We start from the raw sequence: 21,615 nt of genomic DNA, 5'->3' as shown, positions 1-21,615 counted from the left end.
ACGACAGAAGGTTCTATTCCTCCGCCCAGGCTCCGGCTGCCACCGGAGTTGGGGGTCAGGGTGGCGGGAGGGAGTCTGGGAGGTCTCTCTCCAGGCCCCCTAAGCAGGCTTCTAGGTGGGCAGTGTTGGGAGGAAGCGTCAGAGATGGATGAAGAGACCCATCGTTCCCAGGTGTAGAGACACAAGGGGCTGGGCGGGCACGGGGCTCAGGGGCACAGGGCTGGGTGGGCACAGTGCCTGGCTCCTGCCCAGCCCCACTGCTCAGAGCTGTCTGCTGAAGGCCCCCTCGCTGGCATCTGCCTTTTCCCGTGGAGGGAACGAGGGGTTGGCAGCAACTAGGGTTCAAGGTTGGGGTCTGCCTGCAGGCGGGGGGCCCGAGCGGTCTGAGGACTCACAGGTCCCAGGGTCAGGGTCGGTTCGAATCCCAGCCCCGCTGACTTCTTTGCTCACTGGAGGCTGAGCACACGACTCCGTCCCCTGGGGTCCTGGGGAGGGTGGGACCAGGCGCTCAGTAACACCATGGGCCCTGCTGCCTTCCACGAGGTGGCCATGTCCCCTCACCTTCCCAGAGGGCATCTCTCCCCCTAGAGGATAAACTTGGGTGTCCAGGGCCAGGGGCTTTTGCTGTGGACACTGTGCTGGCAGCCAGGTCATCTGCTGATCCCAGCACCTGCCTTCTCCCCACGGAGCGTCCCACGAGCTCCCTCACACTTTGACATCTGACCTCCTGCACTTGGATCCAGGTGCACGAATCTGGCAAGACGCGATGTATTCCCTCTATGCATTTATCCTCCTCCCATACAGCACACCCCTCTTTTCTTTGCCTCCCTCCGAATCATGAGCGTGGTGAACAGGCCCCTGCAGAGGAAGCCGCCTTCCCTCTGCAAACTCCCCTCACCTTCCAGCCCGGCCCATAGTGACCCCTCCCCACTGGTCCCTGCTGGCCCTCATTTTCCATCTGCGCCCCAGGAAGGTCTGGGGAGCCCCACAGATGCCTGGCCGGCTTCTACTTATATGGCCTGTGGCTTCCCCTGCGCCACTAGAGCAGTGACTGCGTTTGACTTTTTTTTTTTTTTTTTGAAATGGAGTCTCGCTCTGTTGCCCAGGCTGGACTGCAGTGGCACAATCTCGGCTCACTGCAAACTCTGCCTCCCAGGTTCACACCATTCTCCTGTCTCAGCCTCCCCAGCAGCTGGGACTACAGGCGCCTGCCACCACGCCCGGCTAATTTTTTGTATTTTTAGTGGAGACGAGGTTTCACCGTGTTAGCCAGGATGGTCTCGATCTCCTGACCTCGTGATCCGCCCGCCTTGGCCTCCCAAAGTGCTGGGATTACAGGTGTGAGCCACCGCTCCCGGCCTGTCTGACTTTATTTAACACTTAAGAGTGCTTGCTCTGTGCCAAGCCCTGTTCTAAGCCCTCTCCAGATGTTCATTTAATCTCCTAACAAGCCAATAAGGTAGGTGCCACACTTCAGATAGGGAAATTGAGGCCCAGGGAGGTCAGGAACTAACCCAGGCTGTCAGTTCCAGCCTGTGCTCTTGGCCTCCACTCTGGCTGCCCCCTTCAGGGAGGCGGTGTGGTCTGTCTGATGGCTCTGCGGGGACCCAGGTGGGCTCCTGGTGACAGCCGGCCCCTCCTCCATGTCCCACCCCTGCCAAGCCTCCCATTTGGGTTTCTGCCCAGCAATGCACGCTCAAAGCTGATGCAGAAACCCTTTTTCCATCCTGGACTCAGCCCACCTGGCACACCCTGTTGCCCCCTCGCATTCTCAGGATGGCCATATTCATCGTCCAAACAGGAACACGTTAGAGTGACAAGGGCCACTATGACTGATTACACCAGGCCGAGCGCGAGGCTGGCCAGGAGAAGCAGGAGAAGCAGGAGAAGTGGCCACCCTGTTTCTGCCACTCTGCAGACACTCCCCATGGCCTCTCCCCACGCCCCTCTTCCCACAGCCCCCGAGCACCTCTCCCCACACGCCTTTCCCCACCACCCGGGCAGCACAGGCGCGCCTGGAGTCAGCACTTACCCCTCACCACCCTCCCCTACTTGGGGGCTCAGTCGCCCTGGCTCCATGTCTGCCCTTCTCTTCCCCAAAGGTTTATTTCCTGTCGGAAGCACAGAAAGGTCACAGATTGGGGGCGGGGGTGAGATACAAAAGGTTCCACAAAGCAGAAAGCTTTGGAGGCAGGTGGCAAAGTCAGGCCTTCAGGACAGATCTGAGTTAAAACCCACTGTGTCCCCACACAGGGTGTGGCCTTGGGCAAGATCTTTCTCTGAGCCTCAAATCACCAGCTGTGAGGGGACCACAGTGTTAGCCCTGCAACACTTCAGTGAGGCATAAATGGCGCATAGCAAGGGCGCTGTCAATAGACGGTGGAGGGGAGGGGCAGACGAGGAGGGTCTGAAGCCACTGCGACCACTGCGCCAACCAGGTTTGTGTTTATTCGATACAGGCCCAGAACCCAGCCCTCCTTCAGAGAAGTGGCCGAGCTGGGGGAACAGAATAAATAAAGGCCGCCGAGGTGTGATGGGGACCGGACGGGCCGGTCTGGGGCGAGGCAAGGGTGCCCAGGAGGCATTGGCCCCAACCTCAGCTGTCCACGGCCGGCCCCACTCCCAGCAGGCTCCGGGGGCAGTGTGAGCGCCCACAAGGAGCAGGGCCCGGACTCCTGCCACCTCCAAGTCCTTTCTTTTCCTTCCTGCCCTCCCTCTCCTTCCTAAGGCAGGTCCAGAGACCAAGCTCTCCCTCTGGCCGGGGAGCCGGGAGGGGAGGGAGGGTGGAGGGGCCAGTGTCCAGGTCCCAGGCCATGACCCTGGTGCCTGTCCTGGGCAGGAGCCCAGGTTCGCTGTGCGAGGACAGAGGAGCAGGGAGGCAGGCGCCCCAAGCCAGCAGGCCTTTATGCATCGCCCCCTTGCGCGGCGGCCCCGCCCCGCTCCCAGGCTCCGTCCTCCCACGCACCCTGCCCCCGGCACCACACCCGCGGGGCACTCAGGAGTCACACCAGCTTCCACCCTTGTCCAAGGGCCCAGCAGCCCCTCGTGTATCCCTGGAGGGCTCCCCAGCTGCCGTGTCTTCCTCCTCCTCCTCCTCCCCATCTGTGAACTCCTCCTGGTTGAGGCCATAGGCCAATGTGGTGTGCGCCAGGTCTACCTCGATGGGGAAGACGTCGGCATCCCGCAGCACTGCGTAGCAGTCGTTGTAGTACTTAGACATGGTGGACACGAGGCGCTGCAGCTGGAACACGATGTCCTGGACTGGGGTGGGAGGTCGGGGGACAGGCTGCAGTGGGCTCTGCCTGCCTGCCTCAGGGAGGAGACTCTCCCAGCCCACCCGGCCCACCTCTCGCCTCCCCTGGGCTTCCCACTCGGGCACTTCCCTGACCCCTCATGACCTGGCAAGGGGCGGAGGCAGGGGCCGCCCAGCCCGGGGCCTCCCCGCTCCCAGTTCAGGGAACGCAGGAGGCTGCAGGGTAAATGGACCATGGATGGCAGCCCACGGAGCCCACGCGCACAGGCCAGCTCCACCCAGGCCAGGCTCTGGGCAGATGGCTGGGCTCCTGGAGGGGCTTCACATCTGGGCCGTGGCCTGGCCCTGAGAGTACCTTACCCCTCTGGGCCTCAGTTTTCCCACCTCTGAAATGGAGAGCGGACGGGGAGGAGGGCGGCGCTCACCGTGCTTCTGGTCCAGCAGCTCCATCTTCTCCAGCACATCCTTGCGCATCTGGGAGAAGCGGGCGCGCGCCTCCTGGCGGCAGCGCAGGATCAGGCGGTACTCATAGTTGCCGGTGCTCACCCGGTAAAGGGGCTCGCCTAGGGCCTGGGATGGGGGTGGGACAGGAGGGCCTGCTCAGGGACGGCCTCGCACCGCACCGCGCTTTCAAAGCCACGGCGGTTCTTCATTCCTGAAACCTCATTTCTGAGACTTCAGTGTTTCTCAGAAGCACTCAGTGATAGCTTTGAAGAGAGGAAAAAACCAAACCCAAACCTCTGCCACATTCAATGAACACTGGCCACGAAATGGATCCCGACAGCAGAAAAATCAAACACTTAAAAGCGCCTCATAGGAGTGAAGAAAATCCGATTTCCCTCCAAGAGTCCCCCAGACTGAGGGAGTGGTTCCCGGCCGGGTGCCCAGCACCCCGAGGCCCAGCGGGACTGGGAAGATGGCCCTAAATCTCCAGGAACGAGAGTCCAGCCAAGTCCCCCAGGTCTCTCCCGGGTTGGCCTGAGCCACCTGCTATCCCTGGCAGACCAGGTGGGGGGAGGTACAAGCCCCCCACCCCCTCCAACACTCACAATGCAGCTGTATTCCTCGTCATCCATCTCCTTCACCTTCAGGCAGTACGACTGTGTGGGACAGGGGAGGCTGTCAGAGTGGCTACTACCCCCACCCCAGGTCCCCAGCTCCACCCCCATCACCCACACGCAGCAGGAGAGGCTGGCGCAGGTGTTCAGGGAGTCCCAGAGGGGGCAGCGGCAGGTGCTGAGGGATGACAGGGCCTGAGGCTTAGGCGGCCGAGTTGACCAAACTCAAGGCCCAAGAGATGCTCTGGGGAAAAAGTGGTCTGTCGTTAAAGGAGCTTAGGAAGACCCTTGAAAATTTACACTGCACATCAGCCTAGCAAAGGCTCTGATAAGTCCTGCAGCAAAGGAACCTTGGCTTGCTTAATAGAGCGTTTTCTCTCAATTCCTTTGACTATAGAATAATTAAATGTAAAACTCACGAACGTTCACTGACACCCATTTTATGCTCACTCACCTAGTCTAACCCATTGTTTAAAGGCAACAAATCCCAAGAGGTCAGAGTGCACACAGCGAGAGCCGTGCCCACCCCAGGCTCTCAGATGCTTCTTCGTGCAGGCGCAGCAGGGCTCTGGCTGCACCTCCCTGGGCCTCTGGGCCCACACCTGGAGCAGACATGCTGTCGGCTCTGGCTGGCCTCGCTGGCCGCAGCATGGCTGACTGAAGTGGGGCAGATCTCCAGGGTGGGCGCTCGCCCTAGCAGCCTGGGCACCTGGACTACTCACCAGGTACTCAAACTTCACGTCCAGGTACTTCTTGATGGTGAGGCGAGTGTCCGGGATGGCTTTGTTGAGGTACGTGTTCAGATCCGTCAGCATCTGGAAGAGGGTGGGTGGATGCTGAGGCTGTCACGGCGGGGGGGTGCCAGGGTGACAATGAATGGCACTGATGCGTCACCCTTGTCAGTGGACTCGACTATCAGAGCCAGATGGTGCTCCCTGATGCCTTGTCCCTCTCAAGGATGAGAAGACTAGTGCCAGGCCTAGGGCAAGCTGTGACTCAGTGGCGAGCCAGGGTCAGAAGCCAGCCCAGAGGTCAATGGCAAGGCCCAAGGGGGCACAGTGACTCACCCACAGTCCACTGTGTGGGTGACTGAGCCAGAGGCTGTACCCAGGCACAGGACTCCAGCATACGACCTTCTCTGCATGCCGCATTCTCCCCTCCCCACCCTCACACGCCAGACACACACATGCTCAACAGGACCTACTGGCTTGATGGTTTTCAGAAGCCGAATGCCGAACTTCTCGATGCTGCGGTGGGCATCGGCGAACTTCACAAAAGCCTCGCTCGCAGCTGGCTGGGGCTCCCGCACCCCGATCACGGAGAACACGTCCCCAAAGGCTGCAGGACAAGTTTGCCTTGAAGGCTGCCCCTACTTGGCCCCCTAAGAGAAGCCAGGGGTTTGTTGGGGAGAAGCAGGGCAGGGGGCCTGGCAGGCTGGAAGCCAATGTCTGCACAGGGGCTACACCTCCAAGAGAGCTGGTGTAAACCCCCTGAAGGAGCTGAGTCTACACCTGGAGGAAACTGGATTGACACCTCCAAGAGCTGGTCTGTGCCCCCTAAAGTCCTGAGTGTACACACCAAGGGAGTTGGCCCTCATTCCCCAGAGGGACCAGTGAGAGAAGACTGGGTCAAGGTTTGTGGAGGTGGCGCTGCCTGAGGCAGAACACTGGTCAAGTCTAGACACCTGGATTGGAACAACAGCTCCACCACTTGGGAGCAGTGTGGCCCTCTCCTTTGTCTGGGCTTCATTTTCTGCAGTAGCTGGGGTCAGCTGCAGTCGGCCTGCCCAGAGTTACAGGTTGTCAGAAATATAAATAAGCAAGGGCCTTGTGTACTGCTAGTGGCAGTGTGAGGAGACAGGGTGGGGCCTGTTCATCGTTGCGGCCCTTAGGAGACCAGCTGACCTAGATGCTCCCCGCAGGCCCATCGCAAATCCCAGCACCTGGGACCAGGCCCAGCCCAGAGGGAGCCTGAGGTCAGGCGCTGTGGGTCTGACCCACCTCAGCATGGGAGTGAGAGGCCCCAGGGATTGCCCAGGGTCACACCACAGCTTTGGGGGATGCCATTACCCCGGTGAGTCTGCGACAGCTCATAAAAGGCCCGTAGGAGGTTCTTGGTGTGTTCCGTCATCCCTGTGGAAGAGACCGAGTGATGCGGAATGGGGACACATGGCGCGGACCACACTGGCCCAGGGCAAGGCCTCCAACTGTCCACGCCACCCAAGGCCTCTGCTAGGCCCTGATACATGGCCTTTCCCCACCGCCCAACCACAGCCCAGGGGTAAAAGCTCAGTCCGACCCAACCCGTGAGGAGCCCCATCAGACAGGGGCGCCAGCATTTTGTAAGATGCAGGGGTACACAGCCTGCTGTGGGCTTTAGCCCTGGGACAGCGTGGGATTCCGGGGGACTCTCGCTATGTTTACAAGTGCTATTCTCTGAATTTTTATGAGTATCAGGTTTTGTTTTTTTTGAGATAGGGTCTTGCTCTATTGCCCAGACTAGAGTGCGGTGGTGTGATCTTGGCTCACTGCAACCTCTGCCTCCCTGGTTCAAGCGATTCTCATGCCTCAGCCTCTCGAGTACTGATTATAGGCACACACCATCATGCCTGGCTAATTTTTGTATTTTCAGTAGAGATGGTGTTTCACCATGTTGGCCGGGCTGGTCTCAAACTCCTGACCTTAAGTGATCCGCCCACCTCACCCTCCCAAAGTGCTGGGATTACAGGCGTGAGCCACTTCTCCAGGCCCCTGAGTTATTTTTAAATTCAGAAGAAGTATATATTCTTAAGAACTCTTAATGCCCATGGTCCTAGGATTTTGTAGGCTGGCATCCCTAGTGCCAGCACCCCTGTTGCCACTCTGCTGAGAGCATGCTCCCTGGGGTAGAGCTAGTGCCAGGACGAGGCCACCCCCCACCCACCTTTGTACAGTTCGGCGGTCCGCTCCAGCTCCTCTAGCCTCTTGACAAGCCCATCTGTCGGGATTCAAAGAAGAGGGGAGGTCAGTGGGCTCAGCAAGCCACAGGAGGCCCAGGGCCATGCTGGGGAGGGGAGAGGCAACCCCAGAGGAGAACCAGGATGGGAAAGATCAGGGGTCCCAGGGAGGGGGATTTGGCACCTCGGGTCAGCTGGGTTCAAAGGTGTTTTGTAAATGACTAGGCCCTCCTCATGGCCAGCGGAGGGTCCGTGCCTAGCGGGCAAAGCTCCCACACTTCTATCACAAAGCCTGCTGGCAGCTGGGGAGGAAGGCTGGCAGGGGCCATAGGAATGGAGATGGAGCAGCCAGGCCTCTAGCGCAGGAAGGACATGGTCTCTGCCTCCCAAGCACACAGATGGCTCAGAAGGGAAAACGCAACTTGGGGAGGGAGGGGGAAATTCAGGAAGGCTGAGAGAGCTCACACTGGGAAGAGGCCTTGGTGATCACTCATTGGCTTAGTGTTTCTTGAGCACCTACTTTGTGCCAGCCACCATGTCAGGCTCACTTTGAGCCAAGTCTTGCTCTCAAGGCTGAAAGCCCAGCAGAGAAGCCAGCCCAGTGGCCGGGCGATGGGCAGCAGTGTGATGGTGAGGGCTGCAGGGGAGAGGTGGGCAGTCAGGCGCTCTCTGCTCCCCAGCCTCCTGTGTTGACCTGGGTCAGGGTTTTTTAGCAGAAGAGGGGAGGAGCGGAGGCTGTGTTCAGGCCTCTCTGGGCAGGAAGGTGGCAGTGCGACAGGCTGTCGGGGAAGGAAGGGAGCAATTCAGAGGTCTTGGGGAGGCTTTGGCCACCCGGTGGCCTCCAGGCCTGGGATCCCCAGAGCCTTAGCACCTGGCCAGCCGGCAGGAAAGGAGCCATGTAAGCATCGTGTTGTTGTTTTTAGCTGGGTCATGGGACATCATGACAGCTTCAATTTTAGAAACCCTATTTAAGGCCAGGGAAATTGCAAGGTTTGGGGGGAAAAACACAACAACCAGTTCTAATTTCATCTCAATGGCTGGTAACTACAGTAACAGGGATTTATAGGCACCAGGAGGCTGAAAATAGCAGCCGCCACTTTTGTACACCATTTGGAACAAGCTCAGTCCCCACCCCCACTTCCTTAGCCAATAAAGCCCAGTGTGCCCAGCTGAGCCTACAATTTCTAGAAGTATTTATATCTACCCCACATGCACACTGCAGAGCTGCTGCTATTTTTAAACTCGGACTGGCGATGGTAGGAGGGGGACTGAGTGTTTCGCTGGCCACCCCAGGGAGGGAAAGTGTGTGCGCATGTGTGCATGCGTGTGTAAATGTGCACGTACACGCCTCCCCCCTCGCCTGCGCAGCCACCACGAAGGGAGGACCTGCAGAGGCAAGGGCAGCAGCGCCACCTCCTGGACAAAGGAGGCAGGAGGTGGACAGCGAGAGTGCTGGGGTGAGGGGTAAGGGGGCTGAGGGCAGGGGCAGAGGCACCTCCCCACACTAAGTCTATTTTCCCATCTGTGACCTGAGGGACACTGGCTAAGACAGCCCAGCTGACAGCTGTGGACCCTCCGGGAGCTGGAGGAGGCCTCTGGGGATGCAGAGATGGTGACTTCTCAGTTCCACGGGCAGAGGCCAGGGTCAGACCTGCGGGACCCACAGCAGCTTGGTGGGCAGCCATGGTGCCCCCCCCTCTTCTCAGCCTGGGCTTGAGTCCCCGGGGCCCCAGCTGGGTGGGAAGGGACTCACCATTGCACAGGATGGCCCGGCTCAGGCCCAGAGCATCTGCGGTCCCTGAACTCATGTTCTCCACCAGCCGGTGCTTGACTTTCTTCAACACTGAGCAGGGGACAAAGGACCTGGTGAGTCTGTGGCTGCCCAGAGGCCATCCCTGCCCCCAGCCTTACCTCCATTCACAGGGAGCACCCCATACGGGGCAGAAGGGCTGCTGGGGGTGGCTGTGAAGTGGGGAATGTCCAGTGGGGAGGTCCGAGGCCCCTGCCCTATTCCCTCTGCTTCACAGAGGTGCTGGCAGCCTGGGCAGTTAAACATGAAGTGCTTTGCCCAGGGCCTGCTGCGCAACATCAACTGGTGGTCGCTGAGAGCCCAGTGCTGCCCGGGCTCAGCACAGGCTAATGGAAGCCAAGGAGGCCTCTTCCCCTCCTCTGTGTCACATCAGGACCTAGGGTGTCACATAAAGGGGAGGGGGAGAAGAGGGGCCCCTGGGCTGGTTATGTGAAAGTAATGGGCACCATCAATGACCATGAAGTTCGGACCCCAGACTCAATTACTGCATCTGACCAGCTTAGTCCTAGGAAGGGGACTTAGTCCTGTCTTGGAACCAGAGGGTTTCGGAGGGAGCTCCCAGACAGATCCAGCCTGCCCTTAGCCCCTTGGCCTCTGGCCCTAGGGTGTATGAAGAGGATTGCTGGGCTCCAGAGCTGAGACCTAGGTGTGCGCTCACCAGGGGCTGCAGCGCCCTCTCTGGGTCTCAGGCTTTGATCCGTAATGTGAAGCGGCCGGTCCAGAGGACTCGAAGCTGCTGTCCAGCTCTTGAGTCTTAAAGTTTCTACAGAACCGAGGCTCAGCCCCTCTAACAGGAGGGAACTTATCCCAGGGTGCAGACCCTCTGCCCAATGCCTGAGGTCCAGTTCAGATCCAGAGTCCCCCTGGGAGCTGATGGCAGGAGAGGCCAGGGAGAAGTGCGCTGTGCTAGAGGGCATGAGGTGCCAGGCCAGGGTTAGGCTGCTCTCCCTTTATGAAGAGTGAGGCCCCGGGCCATGGAAGCCGAGGCGCTGGCCTGCAAAGGACAACCCTAGGGTAGCAAGTTCCCAGAGGAGGTGGCCGAAGCGGGGAGGTAGGGGTGAAACGTGGGGGAGTGAGAAACCAGGGACAGAGTACAGGAACAGACGCAGGGAGAGCACCGGGAGGCCTCCCAGGCCTTTCAGATTTGCTTGGTCAGAGGTCAGAGCTCACAGCCATGTAACTCTGGATTCTCCTGTCATAAAGGGGAGGGCAGGGCTGGCTGTGGCACTTCTCCTTTGGGCCAGGGCCCATCCAGGGAGGCTGCTGGACACCCTTAACTGCTCTGACCAGCTTACCAATGTCCAGGGACATGCCCTGCTTGGGGTCCGCCTGCAGCTTGTTGTAGTGGATGGTCACCTCCCCCTGGAAGAGCAGCACACACAGACTAGTGAGCGAGGCTCCAGACCCTGAGCCCCTTCCCCGCCAAGACTGTTCTGGACTGAGAATCCTGAGCCCAAGGCCGGGTGCGGTGGCTCACACCTGTAATCCCAACAATTTGGGAGGCTGAGGCAGGCAGATCACTTGAGGTCAGGAGTTTGAGACCAGCCTGGGCAACATGGCAAAACCCCATCTCTATTAAAAATACAAAAATTAGCTGGGCGTAGTGGCGCGTGCCTGTAATCCCAGCTACTCAGGAGGCTGAGGCACAAGAATCACTTGAACCTGGGAGGCAGAGGTTGCAGTGAGCTGAGATCGCACCATTGCACTCCAGCCTGGATGACAGAATGAGATTCTGTCTCAAAAAAAAAAAAAAAAAAAAAAAGAATCCTAAGCCCCAGTAAGGGCCAGCCTGAGCGCTGTGACATGGCCCCACCTTGTGACCCTGTCTGATCCCAGGCCCCTCCCTTCCTACTCTACATCCAAGCCCTGGGGAATCAGTGGGGACAGGGCCGGCACAGGGCCCACAGCCTGGCGGTCTCTGATGTCTTGTGCTTAGGCCAGGTCAGGCTCTCCTTCTTCCCTCCCCACGCAAACCACACTCCAAGCCTTTGCCGTGTCATTTCCCTACATTGATTATTCCCTCCTCCACCCCAAAACACCCCATCCCCAGGAATCCCTCTACTCATCGAACAGCACATCTGAGCACTTGCTCTGTGCCTGGTGCTGGGGCACCAAGGGTAGGGGCAGGGGCAGCCCCAGCCCCGCAAGGCTGATGCAAATCAGGGAATTACACAAACCACTTTCTAACGACTGCTCAGGAGACAAAGGCTTCTCCCAAGAGGACTTGCCTGAGCACGGGAGGGCGCTGTGTTCACTCTCATCCTTGCAAACCAAAAGCCCTTGAACTTGGGACCACATTCATCCAAATATAAAACAGGATTTAAAAATCAAGTCCCAAAGGGAAACCAAAATGAGCAGATGCAATCAGAGTCAGAGGTGGGGTGTGAACTGCTCCCGCAGAATGAAACACAGGCGTGCTCAGGGGCCACCCCACAGGGAGCAGCTGTAGGCCAACGGCAAGCGGGCTGCAGTGGGAGTCGGGCCCGGGCTCCAGTTCAGCTGTGTGACCACAAGCAGGTCACTCCCCGCCTGTGGACACCTGTAAGATGGGAGAGTAATCCCTGCCCAGCACCCAAACAGGGGAGCTGGGCCAATGCTGCATCCCTGTCATGGCCGTGTGCAAATACAAAGAGCTCTTGTCTTCACGGGCAACCTGAGGAGCTGGTATGACCAAGCCTGAGAGGACAGGGAGGGACCTGGCGAGTGGAGATGGGGAGGAGATGCGGAGGGGGGAAGGGCTGCCAAATGGGGCACACACAACCCAACTCGGCCAGAACGAGACCCCCTGCACCTGTTCCCATGATCAGCTCCTCTGCCTAACAGGTCATACCTGAGGCAGTGATACCCAGACCACGTGGAGTGGCAGCTGTGGGGTCTCAATGAACCTTGCTGCTTCCTTTTTTTACAACAGAGCTCTGAGCCCCAGCCCCAGGCCCTGATTTGTCCTATGGCTAAAGGGGCTGGAATAGGAGAATGTGCAGGATGGGACTCTTCCTACAGCAAGGAAGGAGAGAAGCAGGGACTACTCAGGAGCAGGACAGGAGGATAAAGGGGAGAGAGGATGGAGCAGCGGCTGGCCTGGGTTAAGGCAGGAAGGCGGACTATCAGGAGTGCCAGAACCCGGAGGACGGAAGTGGGGCTGAGGGAGGTAGCTGCCACCCTTGGCCAAGCTGAACTCACAGTGGGGACCCTTGCCCCCGAGACTTTCAAATCACCCCATGGCTGTGCACTGCCTGCACATCAGTTCTTTCACAGTATTGGTTTCCTGAGACTCGCTAGCAGCCACTTCGCTAGGAAACGGCAAAGGGGCTGCATGCTCGCTTCGGGAGAGGCCGGGATGCCGCCTGCCACTCCAGACCTGGAGCAGCAGGGGTGGGGGACAGCGGGGCAGGCAGTGTGTGACTCTGGTCTGCAGAGCAGAAGATCAGCTGGCCTGGGAGGGGGGTCTCTGGGTGTCTATGAGCCCAGGAGGCTGCGTGGGACCGAAAGTTCTTACAGGATGGGGAAAGGGCGCTCTTCTTTCCCTCCTAGCCCTCGCAGGCCCAGCGTGACCCGGCTGACATTATTGGGTGTCTGCTGACCCAGGGAGGATCACCTTGGACTTTTAGCTTCAGCTCCAGCACTGACTGGGGACACATGGGCTTGCCTGAGGGGTGGTTCCGAGTCTGTCAGTTCCCTGGGAGCTCATGGTGACCTTGTGGTCTTCCTGCCCACTCTCTTGCCAAGGTTCAGCACAAGTCCTGGAGCACGATTAGTATTTATTGAATGAATGAGGGATGGACGAAGGAGGCTGGAGTATGACCCTGACCCTGCACATGCCAACGAAGGAGGCGGTGAGGGCTGATACCCCCTTCCAGGCCTGCTGGGACCTCTGGCAGCCTGGAGGTCTCAGAAACATGTGTTGCTGCCTCTGGACACCTGCTCTGCAGCAGCCCTTACCTTCACCTCCTGAATCATCTTCGCCACCTCCACCTTAGTTTTCCCTTTGATTGACCTGCCATTGACACCGGTGATCTCATCGCCAGCTGCCACTGTGCCGTCCAAGGCTGCTGGGGTGTTGTCAAATACCTGTGGGTGCATAAGGAGAGTGGTGGGGGAAGAAAGGGAGGGCTAAGATGGAACCTGGGAAGACACCTGACACTGCCTGGCTCTGTCTTCCACTCTACCCTCTGCTCTCGTTTTTGGAGAAAGCGTCTCACCACCCGAGCTGGAGTGCAGTGGCGTGATCACAGCTCACTGTGGCACTGAACTCCTGGGCTCCAGCAATTCTCCTGCCTCAAATACATAGTCAAATGATTTTTTTTTTTTTGAGTCGGCGTTTCGCTCTTGTTGCCCAGGCTGGAGTGCAATAGCGCCATCTCGCTCACCGCAACCTCCGCCTCCCAGGTTCAAGCAATTCTCCTGCCTCAGCCTCCCGAGTAGCTGGGGTTACAGGCATGCGCTACCACGCCTGGCTAATTTCGTATCTTTAGTAGAGACAGGGTTTCTCCATGTTGGTCAGGCTGGTCTCAAACTCCCGACCTCAGGTGATCCACCTGCTTTGGCCTCCCAAAGTGCTGGGATTACAGGTGTGAGCCACCGTGCCCGGCGTCAAATGATTTTTGACAAGGGTGTCAAGAACATTCAATGGGGAAGGACAGTCATTTCAACAATGGTATGTGAAAAATGAAGTTGACACTACTTAACACCACATACAAAAATTAACTCAAGGCCAGGCGCAGTGGCTCACACCTGTAATTCCAACACTCTGGGAGGCCAAGGCAGGCAGATCACCTGAGGTCAGGAATTCGAGACTAACCTGGCCAACATGGCGAAACCCCATCTCTACTAAAAATACAAAAATTAGCTGGGCATGGTGGCAGGCGCCTGCAGTCCCAGCTACTCAGAAGGCTGAGGCAGGAGAATCGCTTGAACCTGGGAAGCGGAGGTTGTAGTAAGCCGGGATCATGTCACTGCTCTCCAGCCTGAGCAACAGAACGAGACTCTGTCTCGAAGATAATAATAATAATAATAATTAACTCAAAATTGTTCAAAGACCTAAATGTAAAAGTTAAAACTATAAAACTCAGAAAAACGCCTAGCCCAAAACCTTCACGACATTGGATTTTACAGTAATTGCTTGGATGTGACACCTAAGATCCAAGTAACAAAAAATAAACAAATTGAACTTCATAAAAATTTTAAAACTGGTGCATCAAAATACACCATCCAGTCTGGGCAATGTGGCAAAACCTTGTCTCTACAAAAAATACGAAAATTAGCTGGGCATGGTGGTGTACGCCTGTAGTCCCAGCTACTTGGGAGGCTGAGGTGGGAGGATCGCTTGAGCCTGGGAAACAGAGGCTGCAGTGAGCTGAGATCCCATCACTGTACTCCAGCTTGGGCAACAGAGTGAGATACTGTCTCGAAAAAAAAAAGAAAAGAAAAGAACAGAGAAGAGAAGAAAAGAACAGAGAAGAGAAGAAAAGAAAGGCAACCCACAGAATGGGAGAAAATATTTGCAAATCACATTTTTGATAAGGGATTAATATCCAGAATATATGCAGAATTCCTAAAACTCTTTTTTCTTTTTTTCCTCTTAGCCAATTGTGCTTTGTAGAGAATTCTTAAAACTCAACAACAAAAACCAAACAACCTAATTCAAAAATAGACCAAGGGCTGGGCACGGTGGTGCGCACCTGTAATCCCAGCATTTTGGGAAACCGAGGTGGGAAGATCACCTGGGCAATATGGCAAAACTCTGTCTCTACAAAAAAAATACAAAAATGAGCCAGGCATGGTGGCGCGCGCCTGTAGTCCCAGCTACTCGGGGGTCTGAGGTGGGAGGATCGCTTGAGCCCAGGAGGCTGAGGCTGCAGTGAGCCGTGATCGCACCCCTGCACTCCAGCCTGGGCGACAGAGCAAGATCCTGTCTCAAAAAAAAAAAAAAGATGGTAAATTTTACCACAATAAAAAAATAGAAAAAAGCAGAACAGAGAATACAGAAAGCACGATGTCATCATCGAGATACATGACAAGAAGGACATGGTGTTCCCGATGACGCCCTCTGAGGATCTGGCACAATAAACAAAAGCCTGTGCCTGCAGCTACCATCACGACTCCTCCCAACACCAGGGACAAAAAGAAAGTCCTCAAAGTTCTCACAGATCAGAAATAAAACACATCACAAATACAGGATCACAAATAAGAATGGCAATAGCCATGTGACAGCAAAGGACAATGTGACAAGGCCATCACACTTCCACACAGGAATTACTGTCAACCTTGACGTTCATTCTTGAATCGAATGAGCCAAAATGTCAACTGAAAGGAATATATGGGAACCACAATGACCAAAAAAGACAGACCCGAGGTCTCAAAAAATTGACATCCCACGTGCCCTTTCTCAGAAAGCTACAGAAGGATATTCTCCACGGGAGATCAAGAAGTAAACCAGGAAAGGGACCCCCAAGATGGGGGAATCCAAAGAGAAGGGGCAGGGGCAGGGGGAGGGCACAAGGGGGAGAGACTACAGGGCGGAAAACAGACTGAAGAAAATGGGGCCAGGCATGGTGGCTCACGCCTGTAATCCCAGCACTTTGGGAGGTCGAGGCAGGTGGATCACTTGAAGTCAGGAGTTCGAGACCAGCCTGACCAACATGGTGAAACCCCGTCTCTACTAAAAATACAAGAATTAGCCAGGCATGGTGGCACGTGCCTGTAATCCCAGCTACTTCGGAGGCTGAGGCAGGGGAATCACTTGAACCCGGGGGCTGGAGGTTGCAGTGAGCCAAGATCACGCCATTGCACTCCAGCCTGGCAACAGAGCAAGACTTAATTTCAAAAAAAAAAAAAAAAAAAAAGATGGGAAATTGTGGAAAACATACTGAGAAAACAAGGAGAGTGCAAATGAAAAAAACAAAACAGGAAATTACCCCCACCCTCTCAAAACACAAGAACAGGCTGAATTAAGAAAAGAAACATAGATTCCTCAGAAAGTTAAACGTAGAGTTGTTTTGACTAGCATGAGAGCTCCGCAAGAGTAGGATCTTTGTTTTCTTCATTTTTTTATCCCTAGTGCCTACAACAGAGCCTAGGAGGCATCTGGAAAAGATTTCCTGAACAAAATCTCTGTTGTACTAATATTAATTTAGCCAAAAATAGAAAAATAACTATGTTGGAAAGGTGGGATGAGAGGAAACAGACTGGTCATGGGAAGAACTAAATTCTCATCTACCAGAAGAGGCAAAGTCAATAGATATTTACAGGTGATAGATCAAGAAACAACAGGATAGGCTGAGCACGGTGGCTCACGCCTGTAATCCCAGCACTTTGGGAGGCTGAGGCGGGCGGATCACTTGAACCCAAGAGTTTGGGACAAGCCTGGGCAACATGGCAAAACACTGTCTCTACAAAAAATACACAAAAATTAGCCAGGTTTGGTGGCACGTGCCTGTAATCCCAGCTACTTGGAGGCTGAAGTGGGAGAATCATCTGAGTCTGGGGAAATCAAGGCTGCAGTGACCCATGCTTGCACCCCTGCACTCCAGCCTGGGCGACAGAGTGAGACTATTGAGAAAAATGGAAGCCCATGCATGAAGAGACAGAGAAAGCCGGGTGAGGTGCCCAGGGGAAGGGCAGTGGATTGCTATTATTTGATACAGGGCTTTTAATGCTCTTGACTTGGTAGAGGCAAGTCATATGGCACTTTGATAAAAACAAAACTGAATTTAAAAAAATCAGTTCTATGATGATGATGATGATTATTATTATTATTTTTGAGACGGAGTCTCACTCAGCCGCCCAGGCTGGAGTGCAATGGCACGATCTCGGCTTACTGCAACCACCATCTCCCGGGTTCAAGCGATTCTCCTGTCTCAGCCTCCCAAGTAGCTGGGATTACAGGCACCCGCCATCATGCCTGGCTAATTTTTGTATCTTAGTAGAGACAGGGTTTCACCATGTTGGCCAAGCTTGTCTGGAAGTTTTCACCTCAGGTGATCCGCCCACCTCAGCCTCCCAAAGTGCTGGGATTACAGGTGTGAGCCACCACACCCGGCCAGTTCTATTATTTTATTGGCTGGTGGTTCATGCCTGTAATCCTAGCACTTTGGGAGGCTGAGGTGGGCGGATCGCTTGAGGCCAGGAGTTCGAGACCAGCCCGGCCAACATAGCGAAACCCTCTCTCTCCTACAAATATGAAAATTAGCTGGGCATGATGGCGCACACCTGTAATACCAGCTACTCGGGAGGCTGAGGCATGAGAATCGTTTGAATCCAGGAGGCAGAGGTTGCAGTGAGCTGAGATCACGCCACTGCACTCCAGCCTGGGCAACACAGTGAGACTCTGTCTCAAAAAAAAAAAAAAAAAATCAATTATACTATTTTATAATGTCTGTTCATTCTAAGCAAACTTGCACCTGAGGTAGGTAGAGGGATGTGGCGAGAGGCTGAGCAGACACACGGCCAGGAGGCCAGGCCTGGGGGAGGCCTTGCTAATGCCTCCTGGGTCACAGGAGGCCGAATGGCTCATGAAGGAGGCAGCACTGTGAGCAGAAGCAAGACCAGGTCGATCCTGGGAATCTGTCTTCGAGGCCTACAAGCGACTCCTGAGCAAGATCCTCACAGAGGCCAGTTTCCCATCTGCCACCAGTGAGAGGGTTAGAACAGGTCTTCCCAAGGCTACAGCAAGGTCACTGACTTGGACGAGCCACACAGTGAAGGAGGCCCCACCGCAGGCCTGTCACCACTCCTGAGTTACAGTGGACAGAATATCACCAGTGCAGCTTCCTCTACAAGAGACACAAGAGTGTTCCTCACCACTGGCAGAGCATCTGGGAAAATGTACAGCTACCTGGAATATAGCAGCAGCTACTGCTTAATGCAAGGTTCTTTCTGTTTTTTGAAACAGGGTCTCACTCGGTCACCCAGGCTGGAATGCACGGAATGCAGTGGCGTGATCTCAGCTCACTGTAACCTCTACTTTCCAGGTTCAAGCGATTCTCCTACTTCAGCCTCCCAAGTAGCTGGAAGTACAGGCGTGCACCACCACGCCCAGCTAATTTTTGTATTTTAGTAGAGACGGGGTTTCACCATGTTGGCCAGGCTGGTCTCGAACTCCTGACCTCGTGATCCACCCACCTCGGCCTCCCAAAGTGCTGGGATTACAGGTGTGAGCCACTATGCCTGGCCAATGCACGTTTCTTAACTTCTAGTGTGTTAGGTCGTTTTGTTGACTTCTCACAAGAACCCAGACATGTTAAAACATGTCTACATGTTTTAAATCCTCGCTTTCTAGGTGATGAAACTGAGGCCCAAAGAGGTTAAGTAACTTGCTAGTAAGTAGGAAAGAAGCTTGCATTTGAACTCAGGCCATTATTTCATCGTGTTCCTATGACACTTCATTTTGGCTAGTACGCAAGGCTGATGGTTTTGTTGATTCAATAGTCAATTTCTATTGCATGTCCACTATGTGCCAGGCACTGTACCTGGTGCTTACTGCAGTGAAAAAGCAAACCAGGACACTGCCCTCAGTGCAAAGAGTCTACTCTACTAGACAGAGGGCAAATAACAAGTAATAAGTGCCGAGAAGGAAAAAAACAGAGTGACACAGGGGAGAAGACAGGGCAGAGCAACGCAGCGCAGGTGGTCAGAAAGCCCCTCTGAGAGGGTCAGACCTCAAGAATGAGAAGGAGTCAGCTATGCAGTGTGGAGAAATGAACCTGCCTTTGTCATGCCCAAGTAGGGATGTACCTTGTGCCCCCCTCCAAAGCGCCCAATACCTGGACGATATAGAGGCAGGGACAGTACTGGGCCCCTCCTCCAATGCTGATTCCGATCAGGTTCTGAGCATCCTTCTGCAGGGTCACCTTCCCAGGCACAGTCGGGATTCCGCTAGAAAGAAAAGCAAGCTAGGCTGACTCTCCTGGCGGAAGGATGACTGGAGGGGATGGGCCCTCTAAAACTCCTGAGGGGCTCCACTGGCTGCCCAGCTTTTTCTCTCCCTCCCTTGGACAAAACAACAACATTTTGTGCTGGAACATGCACAGCTCTTGGAGTTAAGCAGATGTGGGATCAAACCCCAGCTCTGCCATTTATCAGCTGTGGAACTTGGTTTTTTTTTGAGATGGAATCTTACTCTTGTTGCCCAGGCTGGAGTGCAATGGCGCAATCTCGGCTCGCTGCAACCTCCGCCTCCCAGGTTCAAGTGATTCTCCTGCCTCAGTCTCCTAAGTAGCTGGGACTACAGGTGCCTGCCACCACGCCTGGCTGATTTTTTTGTATTTTTAGTAGAGACGGGGTTTCACCATGTTGGCCAGTCTGGTCTTGAACTCCTGACCTCAGTTGATCCGCCTGCCTCAGCCTCCCAAAGTGCTGGGATTACAGGCGTGAGCCACCGTGCCTGGCCAGCTATGGGACTTGGGTAAGTCACCCTCTGTGCATCTCAATTTCCTCATCCATAAAATGTGGAAGAGCACCCTTATCAGAGTTCTTCTAACCATGCATGGAGGGCACTAACAGCAACCCAGTCCACAGCAGGCACTCCATAAAAATAGGTCCCCGTTCCCTTTCATTTATTCGATCTCTGAGATTTGAGCCAGGTTCTGTCCTTGTCACCTTATCAGGCATCTATGGAGTATGATGGCCACCTACTCCAGGGAGTCTTCCTCTATTAAACTGTCCACCTCCCACCTCTCAACTGCTCAATTACCTCTCGGTTTCCACTATAAATTAGCATTGATTGGTGTTTTATGATAAGTACTCATGCTGATTCACTTATTCATTCAAAAAACATTCACTAACAACCTACTGACGTCAAGTCCCTTACTAAGTGCTGAGCATAGAGAAAGGCATTGCACCCACTCCTTGATCTGAAAGAGGATATATTCTAATGGGAAAATCTGTCCTACTAACAACCTATGTTGGGAAGGAAGGGTGTCTACAATATTCCTATTCAACCTTCAAAACCTGGTTCAATTGCTACGTCCTCCATGAAGCTTTCCTTGACCACCCCAGCAGAAGCACTGCTCCATCTGCTTTGCTCTTCTTGTCACCAAGTCATGCTAATAGTGCCCTTATGGCACTGAGCTGTGATTATCCCTTTAACTGTCCACAACCCCCTACAAATAGTGAGCTCCTGAGAGTGCAGGGTCCATTGCTGCTTCAGTACAACAACTGATCCACCGCTGAGAAGCAAGGGTTTGTGGGACTGGGAAGTCCAGGGAAATGAGGAACTTGGGGCTCCTATACTGCTGGAACTTGGGGGAATAAAATACTCACAGTTTATCCTCTTCGATGTCATAATCCAAGTCTGCAAACATGGTTCCGAGAGTTGGAGTGGGCTGGCTAACTGCCCAGCTCGGTAGGGGAATGGGGAACTGGATCCGGGAGAGAAAGGAGCATAGGATTTAGGGAACCCAAGTGCCTAAATGCCAACGCCACCCCTCCCTCCACCACCCTCATACGGGACAGCAGTGACCTCCTCTTCCCCTCTGGAGTGGGATGGGACAGTCTCCGGGTGGGGGGCTGGGTAGGTGATTCTTACTAGGTACAAAGAGGGGCTCCAGGCCAGGGCGATGGGCTCAGATCCCAGAGCCCGCCCCACGGGTCTCCAGGCCCTGGGGAGCTGCCTCTGTCGCTCACCGGAAGCGTTGGTCCCACAGCCGGGTCCCGGCCAGGCTGGTACCTGAACCCACCTGCCGTTCCACCTGGCGGTGGCCGCGATTGTCACGTCACTTCCGGCAAGACGCGGAAGTCCCGCCTTTCCCCCCACTGGATATTTGCTCCAATCCCTGCAGACAATCCTTCCCTTCCCGGCTCCCGGGACGCTCGGAACCAAGAACGAGAACAAGCATTGGCGGAAGCTCGCCGTTAGTAGGAACAAGCGAAAACAGAGGAACGGTCTGGACAGGCTGACAGCGTCTAACCCCGCCCTTTGCCCTGCCGCCGCCGCCATCTTGGGAAGGGCAGGGTTTGTCCCAGCTTCCTCAGCTGCACTCAGCGGCCCGCGCCGGCCCGGCGGTTGCCATGGCAACGAAAGCATCCCTGAGCTGGGGTTACCTCCGGCGAGGCTCAGTGGACTATAAACCCCAAGACATCATGCCCTTTCACCCCTTCACCACCTGGGCCTGTAACTCCCCTACTAGAATGGCCCTTTGAGGTCCCAGCCCATCCCAGTTTTGCCAACTTAAGTGCCAAAGAGCGGGGAGTGATTTTGTGCGGGGCCACACACAGTTGGTGTAAGATCTGGATCGTGGCCCTGAAACTCCCGCCGCCTAGTCTAGGGATCTTTGAACGTCCAAACACTAAACAGAGCCAGGAGAGGTGTATTCAGTGGGTCTTGCTATTAAGGACAGACTGGACATGCTCCCTTCCCTTTATGTGCCTCAGTTTCCCCATATGTAAACCAAGGCCATTGAGGTAAATGCTTTCTATGGTATATGGTGAAAGGTTTCTCACACCCCCTCCTCCTTCCTTAGTCCTGAGGAGCAGCCCCCCTGGGGTCCCAGGGAGGGTCACGGTCCGCATGTACCTGAGGCTCGGGAAATGCTATCAGTGCTCCCCAGAGTCCGAATCTTGT

General features: G+C 55.3%; 1 protein-coding gene across 4 annotated transcripts; it reads right to left on the bottom strand.

The window, feature by feature from the left end:
- Positions 1–2,426: 2,426 nt before the first annotated feature.
- Positions 2,427–20,908, bottom strand: PICK1 (protein interacting with PRKCA 1). 4 transcript variants are annotated; one of them, XM_031005468.3, is made up of 13 exons: positions 20,581–20,908; positions 20,316–20,413; positions 18,818–18,929; positions 12,996–13,124; positions 10,352–10,418; positions 9,000–9,089; positions 7,234–7,287; positions 6,381–6,443; positions 5,516–5,649; positions 5,034–5,126; positions 4,303–4,353; positions 3,679–3,823; positions 2,427–3,261 (listed from the first exon to the last, which is right to left on the bottom strand). In XM_031005468.3, the coding sequence occupies exons 2-13, from the start codon at positions 20,354–20,356 to the stop codon at positions 2,996–2,998; spliced, it is 1,245 nt and encodes a 414-aa protein (XP_030861328.3). In that variant the 5' UTR covers positions 20,357–20,413; positions 20,581–20,908; the 3' UTR covers positions 2,427–2,995. The 4 variants fall into 4 exon arrangements, with proteins under 4 accessions (XP_030861328.3, XP_030861329.1, XP_030861331.1 ...); XM_031005469.3 differs by having other exon boundaries at positions 20,732–20,838; XM_031005471.3 differs by having other exon boundaries at positions 20,679–20,760.
- Positions 20,909–21,615: the final 707 nt, after the last annotated feature.

This window comes from Gorilla gorilla, chromosome 23 (assembly GCF_029281585.2).
Source record: "Gorilla gorilla gorilla isolate KB3781 chromosome 23, NHGRI_mGorGor1-v2.1_pri, whole genome shotgun sequence".
Classification (NCBI taxonomy): domain Eukaryota; kingdom Metazoa; phylum Chordata; class Mammalia; order Primates; family Hominidae; genus Gorilla; species Gorilla gorilla.
Note: the sequence above shows the minus strand (reverse complement) of the source record. Positions and strands in the feature narration are given on the sequence as shown.

Excerpts from the sequence above, each read along its gene's own strand:
- PICK1 (XM_031005468.3), bottom strand. The coding sequence starts at position 20,356 with ATGTTTGCAGACTTGGATTATGACATCGAAGAGGATAAACT. Across the intron at positions 7,288-8,999 it reads CCGGGCCATCCTGTGCAATG|ATGGGCTTGTCAAGAGGCTA; the intron begins GTGAGTCCCTTC and ends GAATCCCGACAG. Across the intron at positions 3,824-4,302 it reads ACGAGGAATACAGCTGCATT|GCCCTAGGCGAGCCCCTTTA; the intron begins GTGAGTGTTGGA and ends CCCCCATCCCAG.